The sequence below is a fragment of the Pangasianodon hypophthalmus genome, chromosome 5, assembly GCF_027358585.1.
Source record: "Pangasianodon hypophthalmus isolate fPanHyp1 chromosome 5, fPanHyp1.pri, whole genome shotgun sequence".
Taxonomy (NCBI): Eukaryota; Metazoa; Chordata; class Actinopteri; order Siluriformes; family Pangasiidae; genus Pangasianodon; species Pangasianodon hypophthalmus.
In genome coordinates, this window is record NC_069714.1 from 25,186,477 (window position 1) to 25,207,448 (window position 20,972).

General features: G+C 39.5%; 1 protein-coding gene across 3 annotated transcripts in view; it reads left to right on the plus strand.

Moving 5' to 3' along the window:
• The window catches only part of gsk3ba (glycogen synthase kinase 3 beta, genome duplicate a), a 64,788-nt gene extending 46,754 nt beyond the window's left edge, over nucleotides 1-18,034 (plus strand). The window contains exons 4-12 of one of the 3 annotated variants that reach the window (XR_008301812.1): nucleotides 5,006-5,116; nucleotides 5,657-5,787; nucleotides 6,852-6,958; nucleotides 7,247-7,344; nucleotides 7,794-7,901; nucleotides 11,867-12,053; nucleotides 12,157-12,255; nucleotides 14,066-17,390; nucleotides 17,423-18,034. Coding sequence is in view for 2 of the 3 variants with exons in the window: in XM_034304543.2 (XP_034160434.1) it covers nucleotides 5,006-5,116; nucleotides 5,657-5,787; nucleotides 6,852-6,958; nucleotides 7,247-7,344; nucleotides 7,794-7,901; nucleotides 11,867-12,053; nucleotides 12,157-12,255; nucleotides 14,066-14,136 (912 nt within the window). In the remaining variant the exon portion in view is untranslated. Of the gene's footprint in view, nucleotides 1-5,005; nucleotides 5,117-5,656; nucleotides 5,788-6,851; nucleotides 6,959-7,246; nucleotides 7,345-7,793; nucleotides 7,902-11,866; nucleotides 12,054-12,156; nucleotides 12,256-14,065 lie in introns of all 3 variants that reach the window. The other 2 variants (XM_034304543.2, XM_034304544.2) reach the window with 2 other exon arrangements.
• The last annotated feature ends 2,938 nt before the right edge of the window (nucleotides 18,035-20,972 follow it).

Here is a 20,972-nt window from a genome sequence, read left to right on the forward strand (position 1 = left end):
ATTGGAAACTCCACCCTGAAACACATTAAATGTGCTTATTCTGAAATATTTCTGGTGTGCTTAGTGATACTGGTGCTGATTTCACGCTTGATGCAGTATTTTTGTTATTCCTGTGAGACATTAGCAGTTGATGTCATGCAGATGTCACGGAGAACATTGTTATTGCTAGCACAGTTAGAATGGTGTGTAACAGGAGAACAAGTTTTAACAATCTCAAACATAAGGAAGAGCACTCAGATTTTACTGTTAGCTCCTAAATGCAAAAAGTGCAAGAGCTTCAGTTCGCCCTCAGCATTTTCCAGCAACGTTCAACACCATATTAATGAGAAATCGAACATAGTAGTTGAGGAGGCATTGGTGCAAACACTGGACAATGCAATGCAGCTGTTAGACACAGTTGTGCCGGGTTACGGCAGAGACTCGGCTCCGCTAGTTTGCGATCTGTTAGCGTGAAAGTTGAAGCTTTGGAAGTGGGTCTGTTTGAGCAGAGCGTACAGATGAGGAGGTGAGAGAGCTGGACAGACTAAAGCGCCGCTGCGTCGCTCTCTTTAGAGATGAAATGAGGGCTAATGCTGCGTTCAAGTGGGAACTGGGAAATGGGAAGTTTACAGCTTCCCAGTAGGAACGGTTCTCCAGCTCATAATTCCAACTCGGAATGTCAGTTTTTCCAGAGCTCTGAGTTGCGGTTCTGTGACGACACTTCAACATGGCGGTGCTCATAATGAAAAGTAAGAACGAGAAATAACAGCATGATTTATGGTTTTTAGATTCTGCTTATATTTTAAATCACTAAATACTGGGTGATACTTTGCTAATTGAAATGTTAATTCGCTTTCTGCAAGATTTTTCATCACATTGCTCTGTAATGTAATTTGTGGCGCTATTAACAGTGAATTATAACCTCCACTTTAAAAATAAATGGAGCACAAACCCAACAACACTTTAATTCCAGTTTTTGTAGAGCGCTTACAGAGAACATTCGTTTTATTTCCGACTTCAGGTGGCTGAGTTCGTGTGAATGCTCACAAACACAACATTGATCCCACTGGCACCACTATTGGCATGTAGTCGAAGGGCATTGTGGGTAGGAAACCGTTAACCAAAGTGAAAATAAACCAACCAAAAAAAGTCAACTGAGAATTTCTTTATAAAATAAATACTGGACATCACTGAAGATTACTTATGAAGATTAATATGCAAGTCACTCAGGGTGGAGTTTTCATTTCAGAAGGAAAGGATGCAAAAAATAAATTTCCGGTGGTGATTAAATTTTTTTAAAAAGTCACAGTGAAACTCTGTGAAAGTGCAAGTGAGCTGGAACTAAACTGCCACTTAAGTGTGTGCTTCATGCATACGAAATGACAGTCCAGAGTATACAGTCTAAACACACACACACACACACACCATATCCATGCCATTTTGTGCCGTGTGATATGCATGTCAGCTTCTATGTCTTTATATCATAATTCCGTTTCATATATCATGTCTCTTATCCCCCCCCCCACCCCCCACCCCCCCCTTCTCTCATCACATGTCGTCATGTGACCACATCACACGAGCCAGTCAGACTGCGCCCTGACCTTATGGGAGCTCCTAGGCAGCCAATCAGCTGGGAGCTCTGCTGATCAGTTGTAATTGAGGAAGTGTTGCTGTTGCTGTAGTGACTCATGGGCAGAGCTAATTTTAGCCGCTGAGCCGTGTCAGGAGGGCAGCGTGGGCCCGAACCCACCTCAGTTCATTCCCCAGTGGCTCCATTTACATCGGAAAATGATACGACTGACTCATTGTAAAATTTAAAAAAGAAAAAAGAAAAAAAGAGGAAAAAATCCTGGGCTGGGTCAATTCACATGAAGGTGGATAAAAAGTGATGAGTTACTTATTTTCACAAGCGGAAATCTTTATATAGGTTGTGAGCGTGTGGGTTTGTGCCACAGCATGAAGACCGACATGATGGCGGAAAACCCCCCACAGAGGAGGAAGGTGTTTTTAAGGTTCTGTACCTTCTGAAAAACCTGAAAAACCTCAGAAAGGCAAACAAGCTTCATGCTTGTAAAATGCCAAAACTGTGTACAACTGTGAAATGTAAGCATATTGTACGCATACATTTTATTATTGCTAAATATGCTTATGTTTAAATCAGCTTTATGCTTGTAAAATGACTAAAAATGATAAAATGGTCATCTAACGACATATTGGTGGTGTTAATGTGTAAATGTAGCATCTTTGTAAGCACGGATGTCATTAACGTGGTGTGCGTGTAAGGAGACGTTTTAAATGTTAATAGAGTGGTGTGTTTGGGGTGACTATACCTGCAGTTTGAATGCATTTGTATGGAAATGAAGCTATTTGCATGTTAACAGCCAGCGAGGCAGTGTATCTGTGAGCAGAGATCAGGCTTAAAGCAGCTGAGAGCGAACAGAGGGAGACGAATGGAAACGTGTCATACACACAAAGGTCACATGGACATTCTCGAAAGAATGCTTTAAGTTTATACGTGTTCGTGGTAAACACATAGGAGTGTCATGTTTCAGTGATGATGAGTTTTATTCAGACACAAATGTAGCTTTCTCTCTGTATAGCATCTCTGAAGTGAGCAGTGATACACACTCCTCACCATGGTTGTGTTTAGGCTCGGGATTTCCAGAAGAGTCAGTGATGTTTTGTGTGTTAGACAACTACACATCTCTCTGTTGTTTAAAGGAGAGACAAACGAGTCCACTGGCGGCCTGTGAATAATATAATAAAGCTGCTACTGATACTGAGCAGTAAATTAAAGCGTGGCAAACTTTTGTTGCAGGAGACAATGCAGCCTTCTCAAGGCAATAGATAGAGCTCGCTCTCTCTCACTCACTCTGTCTTTCTCTCTCACACACTCTTTCCATTTTGTATGGTAAGCGATATTGTTTCTGTAGCAATCAGCAGGTTGAAAATTGCCTGGGTCAGCAGGAGTGTGTGAGGTCAGACTGAGCTGTCACCATAACTGTGTGAAAGCACTTCTGTCGTCAGATGGATGGATGGATGGATGGATGGATGAGAAGCTGAATATCTTTTCACTGTGTACAGGCTTGCTGAAACCGGACATTGTTAAAACATCACCTAGTCTTTGTTAATTTATCAGCTGTCCGATTTCGGTGCCCCTGTAGCCTCAGGTTCCTATTCTAGAGGAGTAGAACTCAGTGTGGTGATCTGCTGTTGTAGCCCATCCACCTTAACGTTTTATATGTTGTGCGTTCTGAGATGCTTTTCAGCGCGCCACGGTTGTACAGAGTGGCTGTTTGAATCTGTCAGCTGGGTACTGGCCATTCTCCTCTGATCTCTCTCATTAACAAGGAGCTTCCACGTCTCCATGTAAGTCACAGAGAGTAGAAACACGCACATATCAGTGACACAGAACCGCAGAACTGCAGACAGTAGAACCTTAAACACTGTGAGGAGTTTCTTTGTGTCTACTGAGCGTGAGCCAGCGCTTCGTCTGAATGGCTTCCCATGACAGACTATTTCTGACATGACATCACTGCGCCTGACTGAAACTCATTGTTTAACACACTTTACATGACACACATACTCTGACACCGATGTCACATCCTGCCCGGACGATTATAGACACCAGACTCGGGCGGGACAGAGGTCGCCGCCCATCGTCTGACACAGTCTTTCTTCTGATGTCACTTCCTTTCTTTAGCATTCCTCCTCCTTCCTTCCTACTTATGTCTAGACTGGATGGAGACAGGCTTCACTGGAAGGCAGATGTTGTTGATTCAGCAACACAACATAATTTTGCTGCTCCATGATGCAGCATGGATTTAATCAGTGCTGATGAAATGAACAAAATCACCTGCACCTGAACTGAATGCAGGCTGAATGCTTCAACATCATTAAAATGATCTTGATATTGTTCTGTTATTCGATGTAGAAGGTTTGAAGATCTCAGCAAATAAATATGATACATTTTAGAGCTGTTACAGTGAGGAATAAAACACTCGGTCACCGTGCTCTTATAGGAAAATAATTAACTGTGGGGTGGTGTGATGCAGCCAGACGTGAAGCAGAGTAAATCTTACCACTCGAAGTTGATTATTTTCCTATAACGGAACATAACCAAGTGTTTTATTCCTCTTACACCAGAGCAATTTGCTGATGATTACATTTTTTTAGTTAATAAAGAACGACACATCATACTTTTATCTGTTTGGAGTTGCATTTACATTAGTTTTTTACATTATAGCAGCTATAAACAGTTCTTACCAGCCTCTGTTTATTTCTCTTTTAGTTAAAGCACAAAGTTTTGTCCAAAAGACTTTACAGCTTTACCCCTGACTAAGCACTGACACTGGCGACTCCTTCCGTAAATGTTAAATAAACGTCACCTCACAGAAAACTTCACCATATCAACTTTTTAAAAACATTTCCCCTAAATATTCTTCATAAATTTGGTCAGACCAGGGAGGGTGAAGGCCAGTCAAACAAATGTTTTCAAACGGCTGCTCATGCTCAGCATAACACACTCGGAGGAAAGCGCTATTCACCCTCTTCCACATACATGAGCTCACAGCTCCTCCGACTGGTTACCGTCACCAGCATCCCATCCTCCCATCCAGAGATCATGGACAATTTTACTCTCTTGGACTCCCAGCCACAGATAGCTGCAGTTTCTTCTCTTTTTTTTTTTTTTCGTTTGTCTTTTTGTTTTTGTTGTTTGTTTGTTTTTTTTTCTCTAAGTGGAGCTTTCGTCATTAAAGTATGAGCTGTTACCTTAGAAACGATAACGTATTAGAACAAGCGTATTAATGTAAACTTGTGATTCGATTTGCAGCAAGAATTACTGTCAGAACTGCTGTTACAGGAAATGAATATTTAACACCACCTGACCAGTCAGAATTGAGGATTCACAGCCTATATCTGTTTCACTGGAGAAAGAGAAAAAAGAAAGAGTGATGAGTGGTATAGTTCTACATGCACATGTTCTCCATCTAACTGGATCCATGTTTGTGTTCCATCCTCACAGAAGGATGAGGTGTATCTGAACCTGGTACTGGACTACGTCCCCGAGACTGTGTACAGAGTCGCCAGACACTACAGTCGAGCCAAACAGACCCTCCCCATGGTTTACGTCAAGGTGTGTATGAGTGCTTCTGCTCTACTTTGAGGGGTGTGTGTGTGTGTGTGTGTGTGTGTGTATTTCCAAAGTAAATGTGTGTCAGTTCTTCTGGTGTATGGTAAGGAATCTTTGTGTGTCTGCCCATGGTTTATGTCAGTGTGTGTGTGTGTGTGTGTGTGTGTGTGTGTGTGTGTGTGAGATGAATTACATCCCTACTCTTAAATAGAGCGATATGGCAATATAATATGGATACTGTGATAAATTATGTCACAGTACACTTTTCTGAGATATTGTGTTATCTTTTTATTAGATTATTATTATTATTTAGTTTTTAATAATTATTTTTTGTACTTGTCTTTGTACTATCTTCAACATTTTTTTACAAATATTTCCAGTGTTAAATATTTTAAATGTAATTTTTTGAAATAATATATAAAATTATCAAACAGGGTTACGAAGAAATTCGTAACTACTGTTTTACTGTCAATTTGAACACAACCTCTCTGTGTGTGTGTGTGTGTGTGTGTGTGTGTGTGTGTGTGTGTGTGTGCACTGCAGTTGTACATGTATCAGCTCTTCAGAAGTCTGGCCTACATCCATTCGTTTGGAATCTGCCATCGAGACATCAAACCCCAGAACCTGCTGCTGGATCCCGAGACGGCCGTGCTCAAACTCTGTGACTTTGGCAGGTCAGTGCTGGGACATGTGCTCGCTCACACACACACACACACACACCCACACACCCACACACACACGCGCACATACAGGGATGTCTCCCTTCACCCCTCTGCATATCCTGTGTCATAGAAATGTACGGTGATGTGAAATTTGTATCATGTAGCCCAGCCCCACACTGGAGTAATCCTTTAAACCCCAGTACAGTGTAAAGTGGTGTGTAAGAACAGCTGAACTCCTGCGTTATGACCTGGTGACATTTTGCAAGCTGCAGTTTAGTTAATGACTCACCGTAATGTGCATACTTAAACACTGTAAAGAAATTTAAAGCTGGAAAATAATCATGAAAAAGTGAGTTAGCTGATCATAAGCACACACGACATCCAAAAACCTTCAGCCAGCCGTGAAGTGTGCGTGGAACTTTAGTTAATTATTAATAAATATAACCTTTCTGTCTGCACTTTTCCCCACGTGGTGCACTCATCAGAGCGAGACGAGTGTTGTTCGGAATTCTGATGAGAAAACATGAAAGATTTATGAGCTGCTTGAATGCTGAGTTCTACTGTATGCAGGGTCTGCTCTCTCTCTGTGTCTCTCTGTGTCTCTCTCTGTCTCTGTCTCTCTCTGTGTCTCTCTCTCTGTGTCTCTCTCTGTGTCTCTCTCTGTGTCTCTCTCTCTGTCTCTCTCTCTCGTGGGTGTCTCTCTGTCTGTGTCTCACCTTGTATCTCTGAGTCTCACTGTGTCTCTCTGTGAGGCTGTGTGTCCATCTCTGTCTCTCTCGCTCACTCTGTTTTTGTCTGTCTCTCTCTATTTGTCTCACCCTGTATCTCTCTGAGTCTCACTGTGTCTCTCTGTGAGTCTGTCTCTGTGCGTGTGTGTGTTTGTCTCTGGTTGTGTGTCTCTCTGTGTGTCTCTTTGTGTGTGTAAATTAAATGAGAGAAATGTGGAATTAAAGAAAAGGATCACAAGCATGAAAAGCATTAAATGATAAATATCGCCCATTCCTGTGAGCGTGTTAGCTGTGAGATGCATTTGGTATTGGTTGTTCTCTCTGAACGCCGTGTTCTTCCATGTACAGCGCTAAGCAGCTGGTCCGTGGAGAACCAAACGTGTCCTACATCTGCTCGCGGTACTACAGAGCTCCAGAACTCATCTTCGGAGCCACTGACTACACCTCCAGCATAGGTATGCAGAAGCTAAAGCTACATCCCTTTACCTAATATTCAGCATACAGTCAGCAAGAGCACAGTAATGATCACACTGCAGCTGTGTGTGTGTGTGTGTGTGTGTGTGTGTGTGTGTGTGTGTGTGTGTGTGTGTGTGTGTGTGTGTGTTGTGTGCGTGTGAGCTAAAGCTTTGATCTCTGCCTGAAGAGGATGTGTGATATGGAGTGTGGTGAACCCGTGTTTCATGCTCCTGTCACTGACCTTTGACCCTCTTTTTATTTATTTATTTTTTTATTTTAAACTTCAGACGTGTGGTCAGCAGGCTGTGTGCTGGCTGAGCTGTTGCTAGGGCAACCGATTTTCCCCGGCGACAGCGGAGTGGATCAGCTGGTGGAGATCATCAAGGTACTGACACCATGCTGGTGTGTGTGTGTGTGTGTGTGTGTTCATTCACAAAATCTGATGTATGACTTGTTTGTCTGTCTCACTGTCTCTTGGTCTCTTTCTGTCTCTCTCACCCTTTCTATCTTTCTGTCTCTGTCTCTGCCCTACTGTGTGTGTGTGTGTGTGTGTGTGTGTGTGTGTGTGTGTGTGTTCATTCACAAAATCTGATGTATGGCTTCTCTCTCTCTCTCTCTCTCTCTCTCTCTCTCTCTCTCTCTCTCTCTTTTTTTCCGCTTTCCTTCTGTCTGACTCTATGTTGTGCTCTCTCATGCACTCTGTCTGACTTTCCATCTATTTTTGTCTCTTTCTGTGCCTCTCTCTGTCTTGTTCTGTCTCTGTTTCACTCTGTTGCTATCTCTCATGCACTCTGTTTCTCTCTCTCTCTCTCTCTCTCTCTCTCTCTCTCTCAGGTTTTGGGCACACCCACCCGTGAGCAGATTCGAGAGATGAACCCCAATTACACAGAGTTCAAGTTTCCTCAGATAAAGGCCCACCCATGGACTAAGGTGAGTGAGCAGGTACAGAAAAAAAAATCTGTTTCTCTTCCTTCAGCTCCATTCAGCTTCATTACCACTTTCACCTCCTCCACCTCATCATCCTGCTGTGAGCTCAGCTGTCCATCCTGCTGATCTCATTCATCTCCATCCTGGCTGACTCAGCACTCAGGTGTGGTTTATTGGCTTCAGAGCTCACTCTCAACCTACCGTGGATTTCATATGCCATGAGGTTCATGTGCAGAAGCCATGTAACATTTTTAAACATATATACTCATAGGCTGTCCTGTCTGTCTATCCATGGTCTTCTTCTTTAACTCAGTGATAATTTGGCCATTTCTGCTTGGGCTGTCAACTCATTCACAGGAATATTTTAATTTTTAAACTGTTAGGCTTGTTTCCATCTGTTCACCACGGGTACTTTCACACCTGTTAGTGCATTTGCTGAGTAGGATTCAGAGTGAAACTGATTCTTTTGGTTTGTATGCTAGTTGATTGGATTTAGTTTCACACTGCATGTTAAAACCAAAAAAAAACAAACAAACAAAAAAAACAAAAAAAGGTTGGCTTAGGGCCAAGTAGGGCTGAAAACATTCTCGTAAAACATTTTTCATAGTGACGGAAAAAGGTGAACAAACCTCCTGAAAAAATGATCTGAGCACGGAGAGCACGGAGAACACGGAGCTGATGCTAAGTAAATGGTCACGGAAATGTAAAATGAACTAGTTTCAAATATTTTTGCCTATACTTCTCTTTGTTCATCAGTCCACATATCCAGAACATTTCTGCAGCATTACAGCTCTGTCGTTAGGCTTAGTTTGTTTCTCATGGCTCAGTTTAGCAGCTTGTATCTACACAACCAAAAATCCACATCACGTTTAGTTCAGTTGCTGCAGTTGGGTTGACTCAGGGTCGAATCGGTTTCTCACTGCAATCAGTCTGTGCTGAAATTCACATGGAAGCAGTCCGAGACCACCTCACCACCTCAGGCGCTGTCGCACTAGTCGTATCTGTCCACACCCAGGTGTGAACCAAAGAACTGGAAATCCTAGTTCTGTTTCTGCAGCGCTAGCTCTATACAGAGTTGTATTCAAACATACTAAAACAATGCCAAAATTCCCAGACTGATCAGCAGGATACAGTCTTTTAGTATGAACTCCATACTGTTGAGTCATAATTATGTTAATGGTTCAGTGACAGGACGTAAGGGTGTTACTGCTGACACGAGACTGATGGATTAGGCCTGTGTTTCCTGCTCGTCGCGTCATTATAACACACCCCAATCCAGTCATGAGCTCATTATCTTGGTGTGAGCTGAATCAGCTGAATGAGCTTCTCACTGGTATTTATAAGACAGCGCGGGAAGGCTGAGCAATTTAAAGTAAAATCCACACTAAATATATATATATATTATATATAAAGTCTTAGGCACATGCAAAGAAATGCTGTAGAGCAAAGATGTCTTAAAAAAGAATGAAATTAAATGTTTCTACATTAAAAAAATGCTATAAAGAGCAGTAAACAGTAATAAATGAAACAAAGTCAATATTTGGTATACGTATCTTTAAAAAAAAAAGCCTTCATTATGTTTTTGTCTGAAAAGTGTCTCTTATGTAATCTGCTGCTTTCTTTACTGACATACAAACGTTTTTCTGTAACATTTAATTTTGTGCTGGAAAACTGTTTGTAAATCTAAAAAGTTTTTGTACTGAATCAGTAATGTACAAGTCATAAAATAAAAATCTATAACAAAGTTTGTTCTAAAAAAAAAAAAATATATATATATATATATATATATATATATATATATATATATATATATATATATATATATATATGGTGCCTAAGACTTTTGCACAGTACTGTATATATAAAGTAAGTGTGTGTGTGTGTACATATATATATATATATATATATATATATATATATATATATATATATATATATATATACACACACACACACACACACACACACACACACACACACACACAGGTTTGGGAGGGATACTTAAAAAATATATTCCGTTACAGCTGCAAATTACTTCAGAAAAAAATGTAATCAGTAATGTAATCCAAGTATCACAATATGAAAGTAATGTAACCTGATTACCTTTGGATTACTTCAAGGCCACATATTATAAATAAAGTCAAGAGAAAAGCAATATGAACAACATCAGCATTTCAGAGAACAACTTTAAAGTTTCAGCTGAAGTTATGATGGAAATGAGAAGTGACCAGTCCAAAATTAGAAGATCGAAAATACTAATTTTCATAATTTTGCAACATGATCTTAGAAGCTTTGTTATACTGTAAGTACTTACTAAACACGTTTTTATTTGTTTAAAAATTTGATTCAGCAAAAAATCCAGTATTTGTACATTCTTTGTATGTTTTGTACTTATACATTCAAATTTCATTAAGGAATGTTAACAATTACAAGAAAAAAATGTCATTACCATCACACACACCATTAAAAACATCTACACCATCTACATGTACATTAAGCTATTAGGGGTCATGTTCGTTTCTACCAAAATACAGAACGTTCCCAGCTAATTCTGCACAGCGGGCAACCTTACCCACAGCTGTGATCATGCAAACCACGGGATTTCAAAACACTAACAGTAAATAATTTTAGCTAACTTAGCTAACATGATTTCCATGCTTAAAGGCTTCTTTAAGTTTGATTTTGAGTCCTGCGATAAATTACAGTAGAGTGCATGGAGATGCGAGTAGAGAAGGGGGTGTTTCCAGTTAGCATAGAATGTGTAGAATATGTATAGAATATGTACTGAAAGTAAAATTTAAGCACTTCTGTTCATTTTCATTGACTTTTTTTTTTTTTTTTTCCCTGAAACTCCCATGGCAAGCACACTGAGTAACTTCATAGCATCCAAGTCCAGTCTGATTGAGTGGTGTAGCTGTAGTGCTTCGTGGTGAGGGAGAATTGGTGCCTCCTGGTGGTTGTTTAACACAGTGCATAAGGAGCAGAAGATGACTATGCTATGCTACTTTTTTCTTTGGCTCTGTTTCTCTCTGTGTTTTTCTTTCTCTGCACAAACTGTGGTGAAAATTGCCCTCATGTTACCACTCCTGAGTCACTCAGCTCATTGCTAGGTTCAGGCTGATTTAGTTTTTATTGCTGGGCAGTACTGAAAGCTGCGAGACTCTTGATTTACTCATAAACGTAAAGTTCTGCCAGAATCACCCTACCACAGTGCATTGCAGTGCATGTCCATGTAGTAGCCTTCCTCAAATTAACCATGAAGCCTGACATGTGATGTGACTGACGGGGATGACTGCAGCATCACACTGTTACGCTGACTTGCCTAGTGTCGTGCCCTCTCCTGAGTACTTATTCTTGCGTATTTTTGTATTGTATAATTATTGTTTTGCTTGTTTATTATCCTCTTTGTTTATTTTCCTGTGTGTTTATTGTCCAGAGTATTTATTGTCTTGTGTACTTGATGTTCTGGATAATTCTTGTTGTGTGTATAAATTGTCCTGTTTGTTTATTGTCCTGCATATTTGTTGTTCTGTGTGTTTATTAATTGTCCTGTTTGTGTACTGTCCTGAGTAATTATTCTCCTGAGTATTTATTTATATTTTTGTTGTACTTATTCTCCTGATTGTCTGTCCTGTGTATTTATTCTCTTAAGTCCTGTTTGTTTATTGCCGTGAGTGTTTATTGTCCTCACTATTTATTGCCGTGTTTGTTTGTTGTCCTGAGTATTTATTTTCTTGTTGTATTTATCCTCTTTTTGTTTTTATTCTCCTGTTTGTTTTTTGTCTTGTGTATTTATTATTCTGTCCTGTTTATTGTATATTTGTGCATGTCACACACTGTTGTGCATTTGTACTTTTTTGTAGTCGTGTGTATCATGTTTTGCAGCATGGTCCTAAAGAAACTTTTCTTTAGGCTTTAGTAGGAATGAAAATAAATCCCACTCATCTTGCCTTGTGTCATGCGTGCTGATGTGTTTGCAGGTGTTGCGGCCGCGCACGCCTCCCGAAGCCATCGCTCTGTGCTCTCGTCTGTTGGAGTACACACCCACGGCTCGGCTCACGCCGCTCGAGGCCTGCGCACACTCCTTCTTTGACGAGCTGAGAGACCCGAACATCAAACTGCCCAATGGGAGGGAGAAGCCATCGCTGTTCAACTTCACCACTCAAGGTTAGGATTGGTTTTAGCCTGAACAATAATCTATTAATCTATTTAAAGTTCCCTAACAGCTATTTTTCTCTCTTTCTCTTTCTTTTCTCTATTTCTCTTACAGAATTGTCCAGTAACCCATCCTTGGCCACCATCTTGATTCCTGCTCATGCACGTAATCAAGCAGGTGCCTCCACCCCCACCAATGCCTCCAGCACTACAGGTCAGTCTCCATCATCTTCCTGTTTAAGCGTTTCAGCATTCTCTCCAAGAACATGGTATTAATTCTTCCCAGGACATGAGAAATAATTAGAGATAGTATCTAATAATTAGACAAAAATGAATCGTTTTATTAGAGAAAAAAGTTCCTAAATTTCCATGGTTCATGGCCACAGAAGCTCCTCCAGCCCATGGCTGATCAGAACCAACCCACGTGTTTAAAATGTAAATACAGCCGTAACGCAATAATTGCATTGGAAATCAGTGAAAAACAGACCTACACAAGCTACTGTGAGGTTTGATTAACAATGCACACTGATTAAGGAAGCAGCTGCCCAATCAGAAGCCTGAGTCTGACTTCCTGCCCTTAACACTAGACCTTGTACATTCTGACTTAAATTTACTTCATCTGTTTTTACAATTATTTAACACCCACTGGAGGAAATAAAACCTTTATCTTTAGTGTTCATACTTATCCTGAAAAACTTTTTTTAAACCCATAAAAACAACTTTATCAGGAGAAAAAACCCAGAGAGTGAGGTCATAGCTAAAACATTGAAATACTAATGAAAGATAAATGATCAAAGGGAACTAAGTATTACTGTCTAAAGGCCGGTTTTTACTTGACGCATGACCTCATGTGTGCGTGTAGAAGCAGCAGCAGCACAATGGCACATCAGAGCCAAACATCCGTTTAGCAGTTTTATGCACATGCTCCGTTTCTCTTTTCTGCCGTTGTCGTGATTGTTGTCGTGATCTGCATCTCAAATTGAAAACTCTTACTCAATAACTGTCTATTATAGTACGTGTGTGTGATTTGAGATGTTGTTAGTTTGTTTATTCAGTAGCAGACAGTGTCACAAGGTGCTATACTGCTCCCGCTATTTACATTAGTACTGCACTATATGGAAGCATTGCATTAATTTCTCAGGAGGTGCACAAACGACACTGCAAACAACTACAGGATGCACAGTTACAAGCAAATATAATTGAGTCTTAAATCGATCCAGAGTCAGTTTACTTCTGTTTATTTTTATTTGACTTTATTTGACCAGGAAAATCCTGTTGAGGTAGAATCTGTTTTGCAAACAATATCTTGCCAAAAGTTTGAATTCAGACCTGTTTTGAGATTTTTAAGGGTTTTAGGCATCAAACTATGTTGTTTTCATATGTTCCAGAATATGAAGTCAACTTGAAACTTTCTTTTACATGTTTTTTTCTCCATTTTCACCTCAATGTGTTCACCTGCCACCAGCCGGCTCTCACCTCCCATACGAGGACCATGAACATTAGCGCGCGCTTCCTCAGACACAAAAAGCCCGGCAGTGTAACACACGCTGAGGAAAGCGCTATCTGCCCTCCTCTTTTAGATGAGTTACACTGTATATAGAAGTGTTTACTATAGATCAGACAGCATACAGATAAGTTTGTTAAATCTATAACACTGACTACAGTTTGCTGTTGTATGGAGGAAAATATACATCACTTATCACAGTTAGTTGGCTAGTTTGTATCTTACAAAAGACTAAAATGAAGGCGTCCATGGGTTTTTCCCACTTTGTTGCTTGAATGTACAGAGGTCGAAAATGATGCAATTCCGAGTTCTGACTTCGCAAGTCAGTATGCAGCATTCATTTGTTTGCTTGATATTTAATATAGCTGGTTGCGGAGCAGTCTGTGTGTGTGTGTGTGTGTGTGAATCTGTAACTTTTTATTATATATATCAGCACGTGTGTCTCTGTGAACATCAACTGTCATGCATGAAATGATTTCCTGAACAGTAGAACCCTGATCTTGTTTCTTTTATGTTCCAGATACTAACAGTGGAGAACGCGGTCAGACCACCAATGCAGCCTCTGCCTCCGCCTCCAACACCTCCACCTGAGTGTCCCGGCTGTTCATCCATCCGGCCCGGCCCATCCGGGTGACGCCCCGCCCCGCGTTCCCCAGATTAGTAGGCGGGGTTTAAACCATCCAGCCACAACAATTAAAGAAACTGCAAGAGCCAAACCATAATTTCAGTGCTTTCAGCGCTGTCCAAACCGAGTTCCGGGACATGTACAGAACCGTGATAGTGTAGAGAGTGAAAGACAGAGAGGTGAGCAGTGGCACAGGGGGAGAACTCGCACCATCAATCCTGTGGACAATCTCTTAATCAAAGCAATCCAGTAGCTGAATCCATCTTCTTCCATCTCAGTTAAGCGAGCCTGCTGTTCAAATAGGCTGCCCTCGCTCTCTCCCTTCTCCCTCACTCCCTCTCTCCCTCTCTCTTTCACTCAATCACCGTCTTATACACACCGTCTGTCCTTCCTCATCCTCCTCATCCTCCTCATCCTCACACCCCCTTCACCTGTAGTGCATGGCTTGAATTTGGTTGGGAGCACTCAATAACGTAAAAAGATCCAGGAAATCGCTAAAAGCAACATTTTTGTGTATCATATATATACATATTATGAAATGCACTCGGACTGCATAACAAGCGAAGTAACACGACAAGCGTGCATGATTCAGCAACAAAGCCAAAAGAAAACAAAACAAAAAAATCTCGTTGTGCTCAGAAACATTTAGTTAGGAGTTTGAAATATTTACATATGATTATTTTATGTTATTTTGTTTTATACTGAAAATAGGGGGATTTTATGGGGTTGGGTGAGGGAGGGGCTGACATTTTTGATTGACACGAGAGACTTATTTGTCTCCTTTTCTGTGTTTTTGTATTATATATACATATATAAATACATACACAGTTTATATATTTCTTTGCGTTATGTAAAATATATATGTGTGTGTGTGTGCATGCGTGTGCACGCATATGAATAAAAGCTCCGGCTCTGGATTAAATGTATTCTGAACCAACGAAGCTTTATATATAATTGGTTCAGAACACTTCAGAGGCATCAGGGGCGGAGCTTTTGCGTGGCAGCCAATCCGTGGCTGACTGAGAAATTATGTATGTATACACGAATAAATGAAATCCATACCAGGGCAGGAATGCTGTAATTTCTAGCTAATGTGCTCAAAATTTCAGTTCAGAGCTGTAGAACTGTAGATTATATTCTAATCCTGAGTTTAACACTCGCTCTTTTCTCTCCGTTAGTATCAGAATTCCTCAGGTTTCTTTGTTTATTGATCACACCATGAGTTCCTTCAAAAAGCAGGGTTTTTTTTAATTGAATAAAACAATCCATTGAATGCTAGACTTTGAAGTGATAGTGTTAGGTTCGAGCTGAACATGAATGGTGCATCGTTAGCCGAGGTTCGCAGGCTGTCGGCCGTGGCGCCGATTGTTCAGCATTGTGAACTGAGGAGCTGAGCATTTCCTGTTTTCTGTGTTAAATCGTCGATGCTGTGTAGTTGTTGTTGTAACCACTACTTGAACATTCGTTACATTTTTTTTTTCCCCCCCTTTCCACTTTTAACATCATCTTAAATGGAAAAACTGTATATTTTAATCAGAATGTCTTAATACACAAATGTAACAGTTTAAAAAAAAAAAAATCAACAAAATATGTAAATACAGTACAGCACAGTTGCTCCTTGCCAAATTCTGGCTTGTATGTTTTGTTTTTATTTTGTTTTTATTTTGTTTATATATATATATATATATATATATACAATCTTCATTGTGCGTGTTTTATGGTATGTATATGTACATATGCTGACCTGAGAACTGTTACCAAGCAAAAAAAAAAAAAATTAAACAAAACAAAAAAAAACAGTAAAAGGTTTTAAAAAAGTATAAAATCTCATAAAATGGTGAAAAAAGAGAGATTTAAAAAAAAGATCAGGGCAAATCTGAACTGTTTGTTGGAAACTGTAGATGAGGAGCTTTCTCCAGCCATATAGTTCAATCTTCTCTGTACAGTAGGTGCCAGCTATATTATTGTAATGATATGTAGTAACTGTATAGTGTATCTAGAGTTTGGAGTGCCTTTGCTTCCATTCACCCCTTTTTTCCCTCCTCGAACCTCATCCTTTACTCACACAGTACTGTAACTCTCTCTGTGCCGCTCGGAGTGTGTGCTGTTGGTCGGTCGGTGTTCTGGCCTACCTCTTTATTTACATTATTAACCCCGTCAGTGATAACTGTTTCATTTGTGCTATTTTAGTAACTCATGATCTGGTTGTTGTCTAAGGCACCAGAGCTGGAATTTGAGTGGAATAAAATTCTCTTTTGGCATTAGAGTCAGAGGTCCAGGTCAAATTTACTAATTGATGCACTGTTTCACAAAATGTAACTGATTTAACGATTTCTTTAACTTTTTATGATTTGTAGCATATTCAAGGCAACATTAACATGCCTGGATGCTGCGCTGCATGGCTTTAATGGTACTAAGAAAAATGTAAATCCAGTAACTGTTCAAATCATTCAATTAAGAGTATTTAGGAGAATACATGCAATAAAGTAGGTAATTAGGATTTGTTTTTAAATATGCTTATTTTTCAATTAACATAAGGTAATCAGCTGAGTTCTGCAAAAAGAACTGTATAACGGTTTATACAGCAGTTCGTTTCAGTCCACTAACGTGACTGGACAAGTGGCGTTCCAATAGTGCTGATATTTAATATAACAGCACCGGGACATTTCACTGTTTGTATCACGCCACTTGTCTGTGTTCACTACATACAATTCCAAACCGAGCAACAGTTCGTTACATTGAAACCGTTACTACGCTTACCACGGACCGTCAGTCAGTCTGTGCATCGGCATGGCAACACGCAATGCTTTATCCAGCTGTTGCTTCTATAGGAACTATTTCCATTGACAGAGCAAAAATAAACAAAATATTTGGGCATATAGTGTGTCTGAAATGTCAGTTACTCGGTATTAATTTCTTATTTATAGAACTGTTGTATAAAAGCAATATCACACCTGCAATCATGCTGTTGTGCTGAATATCACCTGAATATTACCTGTGATTACCTGCGGCCGAATCACAGCCGTGCCAGTATTCACCATAGAAGCACTCTTGCCCGTGTGATATTGCTTAATTGACACCTGGACCTTGGTGGGTTTTTTTCTTTTTTTTTTTTTTTTTTTTTTTTTTTTTTTTAAAGGCCAGTATTTCTTAGGTCAGATGACAACATGGTGTCTTAATGTAAGTGTAGGTGTGTGTGTGTGTGTGTGTGTGTGTGTGTGTGTGTGTGTGTGTGTGTGTGTGTGTGTGTAGGACAACTGAGTCTGTCCTCAACCCCGGGTCATAGTGCCGTCCCTACGGGCAATAACTCCTCAGCATACACACTTGTGTTTGGCCGGCCGACAGCAGCACTTTAAGGGCGTCACGTAGCACCCACAATCCTCCATTCCTCCAACTCCCCCCCGTGTAAAGCTCGCTTTGTAAATTATGCATTCATAGTTCATGTTACTTTCCACAAACCGTGTGACCACTTCTTGTGACTAAACTAAAGTTTAACTAAGAGTAAAGAAAGGTTTAAAAATGGAAAAGCCAAAAAATAATAACGTTAGCTATATTCAGACATTACTTTACACACATCGTCAAGAAAAAAAGGTGTCTTGGTTTAAAGTGAAAATAAAGAAAAAAAAAAATACAACCTGTATAACATTACTACTACTTGAATGATTCTGTTTGTGACTGATTTTTTTTTATTATTATTATTTTAATTTTAAATATATACATCTTTTTTCTGTGAAGGTATGCTAAATGTCTCCTTTTCTTTGTAAATAATGTCCGTTTTGGTCCTCGGTGTGACTCGGATTCAGAGAATAGTTACCTGGTACTGTAATTTGCATTAAATAAAGAGTAGGATAGCTTGGAAATGAACACACGCTCTCTAGTTGTTTCTGTGTCCTTTACTGTGTAACATCATGAGAGGAGAGTCGTAGAGCTGTGTCAAAAATGGCACCCTAAGCCCTACGTTCTTCTTCCAAGTGCAGAATAAGGGTAAGTAGTCCTCAACGGGAAGGCATTTGGAACATAGTGCTGTTGTGCAGATTGTGATTTTTTTTTTTTTAACAGATGTCATGGACGATTACGAACAATGCGGCATGGAGAAATCAGGTATTTATAAATGATCATTGGAAACCACATAAACAGTTTGTTTTGATGCTTCTTGTCCTACATAAAGCTTATTGAGAACAAGTTACATTAATGATGGAAGACACTGAGCCACATTTCTTTCTCCCTCACTGTTGCCCATGTTGGACTCTGCTCTTGGTAAACACTAGCCGTAGCCAGTACCTCAAAAGATTTTGGGTAAGAGACCGCAGTGAGGACACAGAAGCCAATGAAAACATGAAGAAATCCTACAGACATTATTGGTATGCGCAAAGAAGGAGCGAAGGTGAGAATAGTGATGTTAAGCTGGGTACAGGAGGGAAGTGCATTTTCAGCTGAAGCTCTGTATCAGTGTTTGTGATGTTTTCTTGTAATGACCTCATTGATGACTTCAAGTCAAGTGGAATTTGTCATTTCACCCATATACAGCAAGTTAGTACATAGTGAAACGAAACGTTTCTCCGGGACCAAGGTGCTACATAAGACAAACACAGAACAACACAGAACTACAAGGGACTACATAAATTACATACATAAAATACAATGGACTTAAAGCCTTGTTTAGGGATTGCTTTGCGAATCAGTGTAGTTTAGTTTGAGTTGTATTGAGTAATCTTTTTACAAGAATATTTAATCTCACAACCCATTTACTGCCTGTTAAAAGAAACATGATCACTGTTCAGTTCATGCACACTACACCGATCAGCTACAACATTAAAACCACCCGCCTAACACTCTGTAGGTCTCCCTTGTGCCCAGACATCAGTCATTTGGATGTGATTATATTATACATTATCTCAGGTTATTGCTACTGGTCATTTATATGGAAGGTAAAATTGTCTAATCTTTCCAGAAACTGGTACATTCAGTCTGTTTAAAAAAAAATAAATAAAAAAATATTCACATGACAAATTTGGATAGGACTGAAATCCCAGAGATAGACCAGAAATAATTATATTATTACACCTTCTCATGCGAAAGTAATCCAGTTTGAACAGGGCTTTTGTAGGTTGTAACATAAAAGGGCTTAACACAATGCTTACATGCCTAACAATGAATGAAAGCTATTGCTACTATAATAACTCTCACTGGTCTCCACAAAGCCTCCAGTGACTTATATATAGATTTTTAGTAAGACAATCACATAACCACTTCATTTACTGGGTTTATGTAGCCTTTATTTAAAAGTCACAGGCATCAATGAACACCACACTAATTTTAAACATCCCATTTATTTTCCTGAGTTAGAACATCTATACAATATATTCAGACAGAAAACAGACCTGAGTGGCTTCAGTGATCATTGATTGTTCATTGTTTTGTGCATTCTGAACATTGTAATGTGTGTGCGTAAACAGTTTGTTTGCTTCGATAAATCTACACTTAAAGCATTTCAACATGCAGAGAAAGACATCACCCAGAAACATTTGGCTGATTTTTTTTTGGTGGTGTTTTTTTTTTTTTTTTTTTTTTTTTTTTTTTTGGCATCACACATCCACTTTGTCACATTATCAAAATAGAAATATGCATGTTTAAGCCTCCTGGCCTGACCTGGGATCAGATGAGATCATTAGACTACATTTAGAGCTGAGCTTCTGAGCTTATATTGGCACTTGGGCCACCAGATGGTGCTGCAACCTTTCTTTTTTTAAGCTCCGTAAACTGAAGTACTGTGCAAAAAAACATCCCCGAGCTGGTGATCATGTTTTACATCTAAGTATTTTTAGATACCCATGTGGCCAAAAGTGCCATTTTCTCCCTGATTGGCACACGTCTGGGTGAAAGTCGGCTTCGCTAACTGTGTACATCATGGGAGGACACGGTTCTGCCTGATTGATTTCTTTCAACATTAGCCATAATAGCGTTTTATTCTACGAAGATTTGCACAGCTTTCATCCTTCACCCTGTAGTGTCCACCACTGAGGTACATGTTACAAATGAAATCTCACAAGATAAAACTTTCACATAGTATTAAATCTCTTCTCTTATTGTAATAAAATTTTACAACATATGCATCTTACATAACACATAACATTTAAGCATATTCTCTCTTTTTACGATAAACACAATCAGTATAGTTATTTTTGTTTTTGCTTTTTTTTTGGCCAGACTGTCATTATCAGTGGACAGCATCTTTCCACAGGCATCACGGTTGCAGGTCTAAGGTTTCTACACAGTAATTGGCATGTGACTATGATGCAAAAGGCAGAATAACTTAATGCAAGGCAGTAAAGCCTCTTCAGTGTTTAATTTTCTTCAAACACATCACAAAGTGACAGTTGAACCCAAATGAGCGCAAGTCTTATATACATGTTACTGTTTTTTTTGTTTTTTTTTTAATACATTTACATGAGTAACTTTATTCCAGATTAACAACTTCAGTGACTTTTACTGCCATTAGATAATGTTTAGGATCCTGACATTAAACTTGCATTGTCATGTCTTTGCATTGATTTGATTTATTACAGGAAACTCTCAGGTTCCCACACAAGAAAGTAGTTGCATGTGTGCTTTCTTTCCTAACACTTGGTTACGCCTCCACTCACCTGTCAGGTAAAGATGCAGTGTCTTGACTGCGTTCCTGTCCATTTTAGACCACTGACTGGGTGACAATACAGCAAGAGGTTCTCAAACTATCTGCAGACAATAAACGGTCAAATTCAGTGCAGATTAATTTTATGAACATAATCTAACTATATAAATA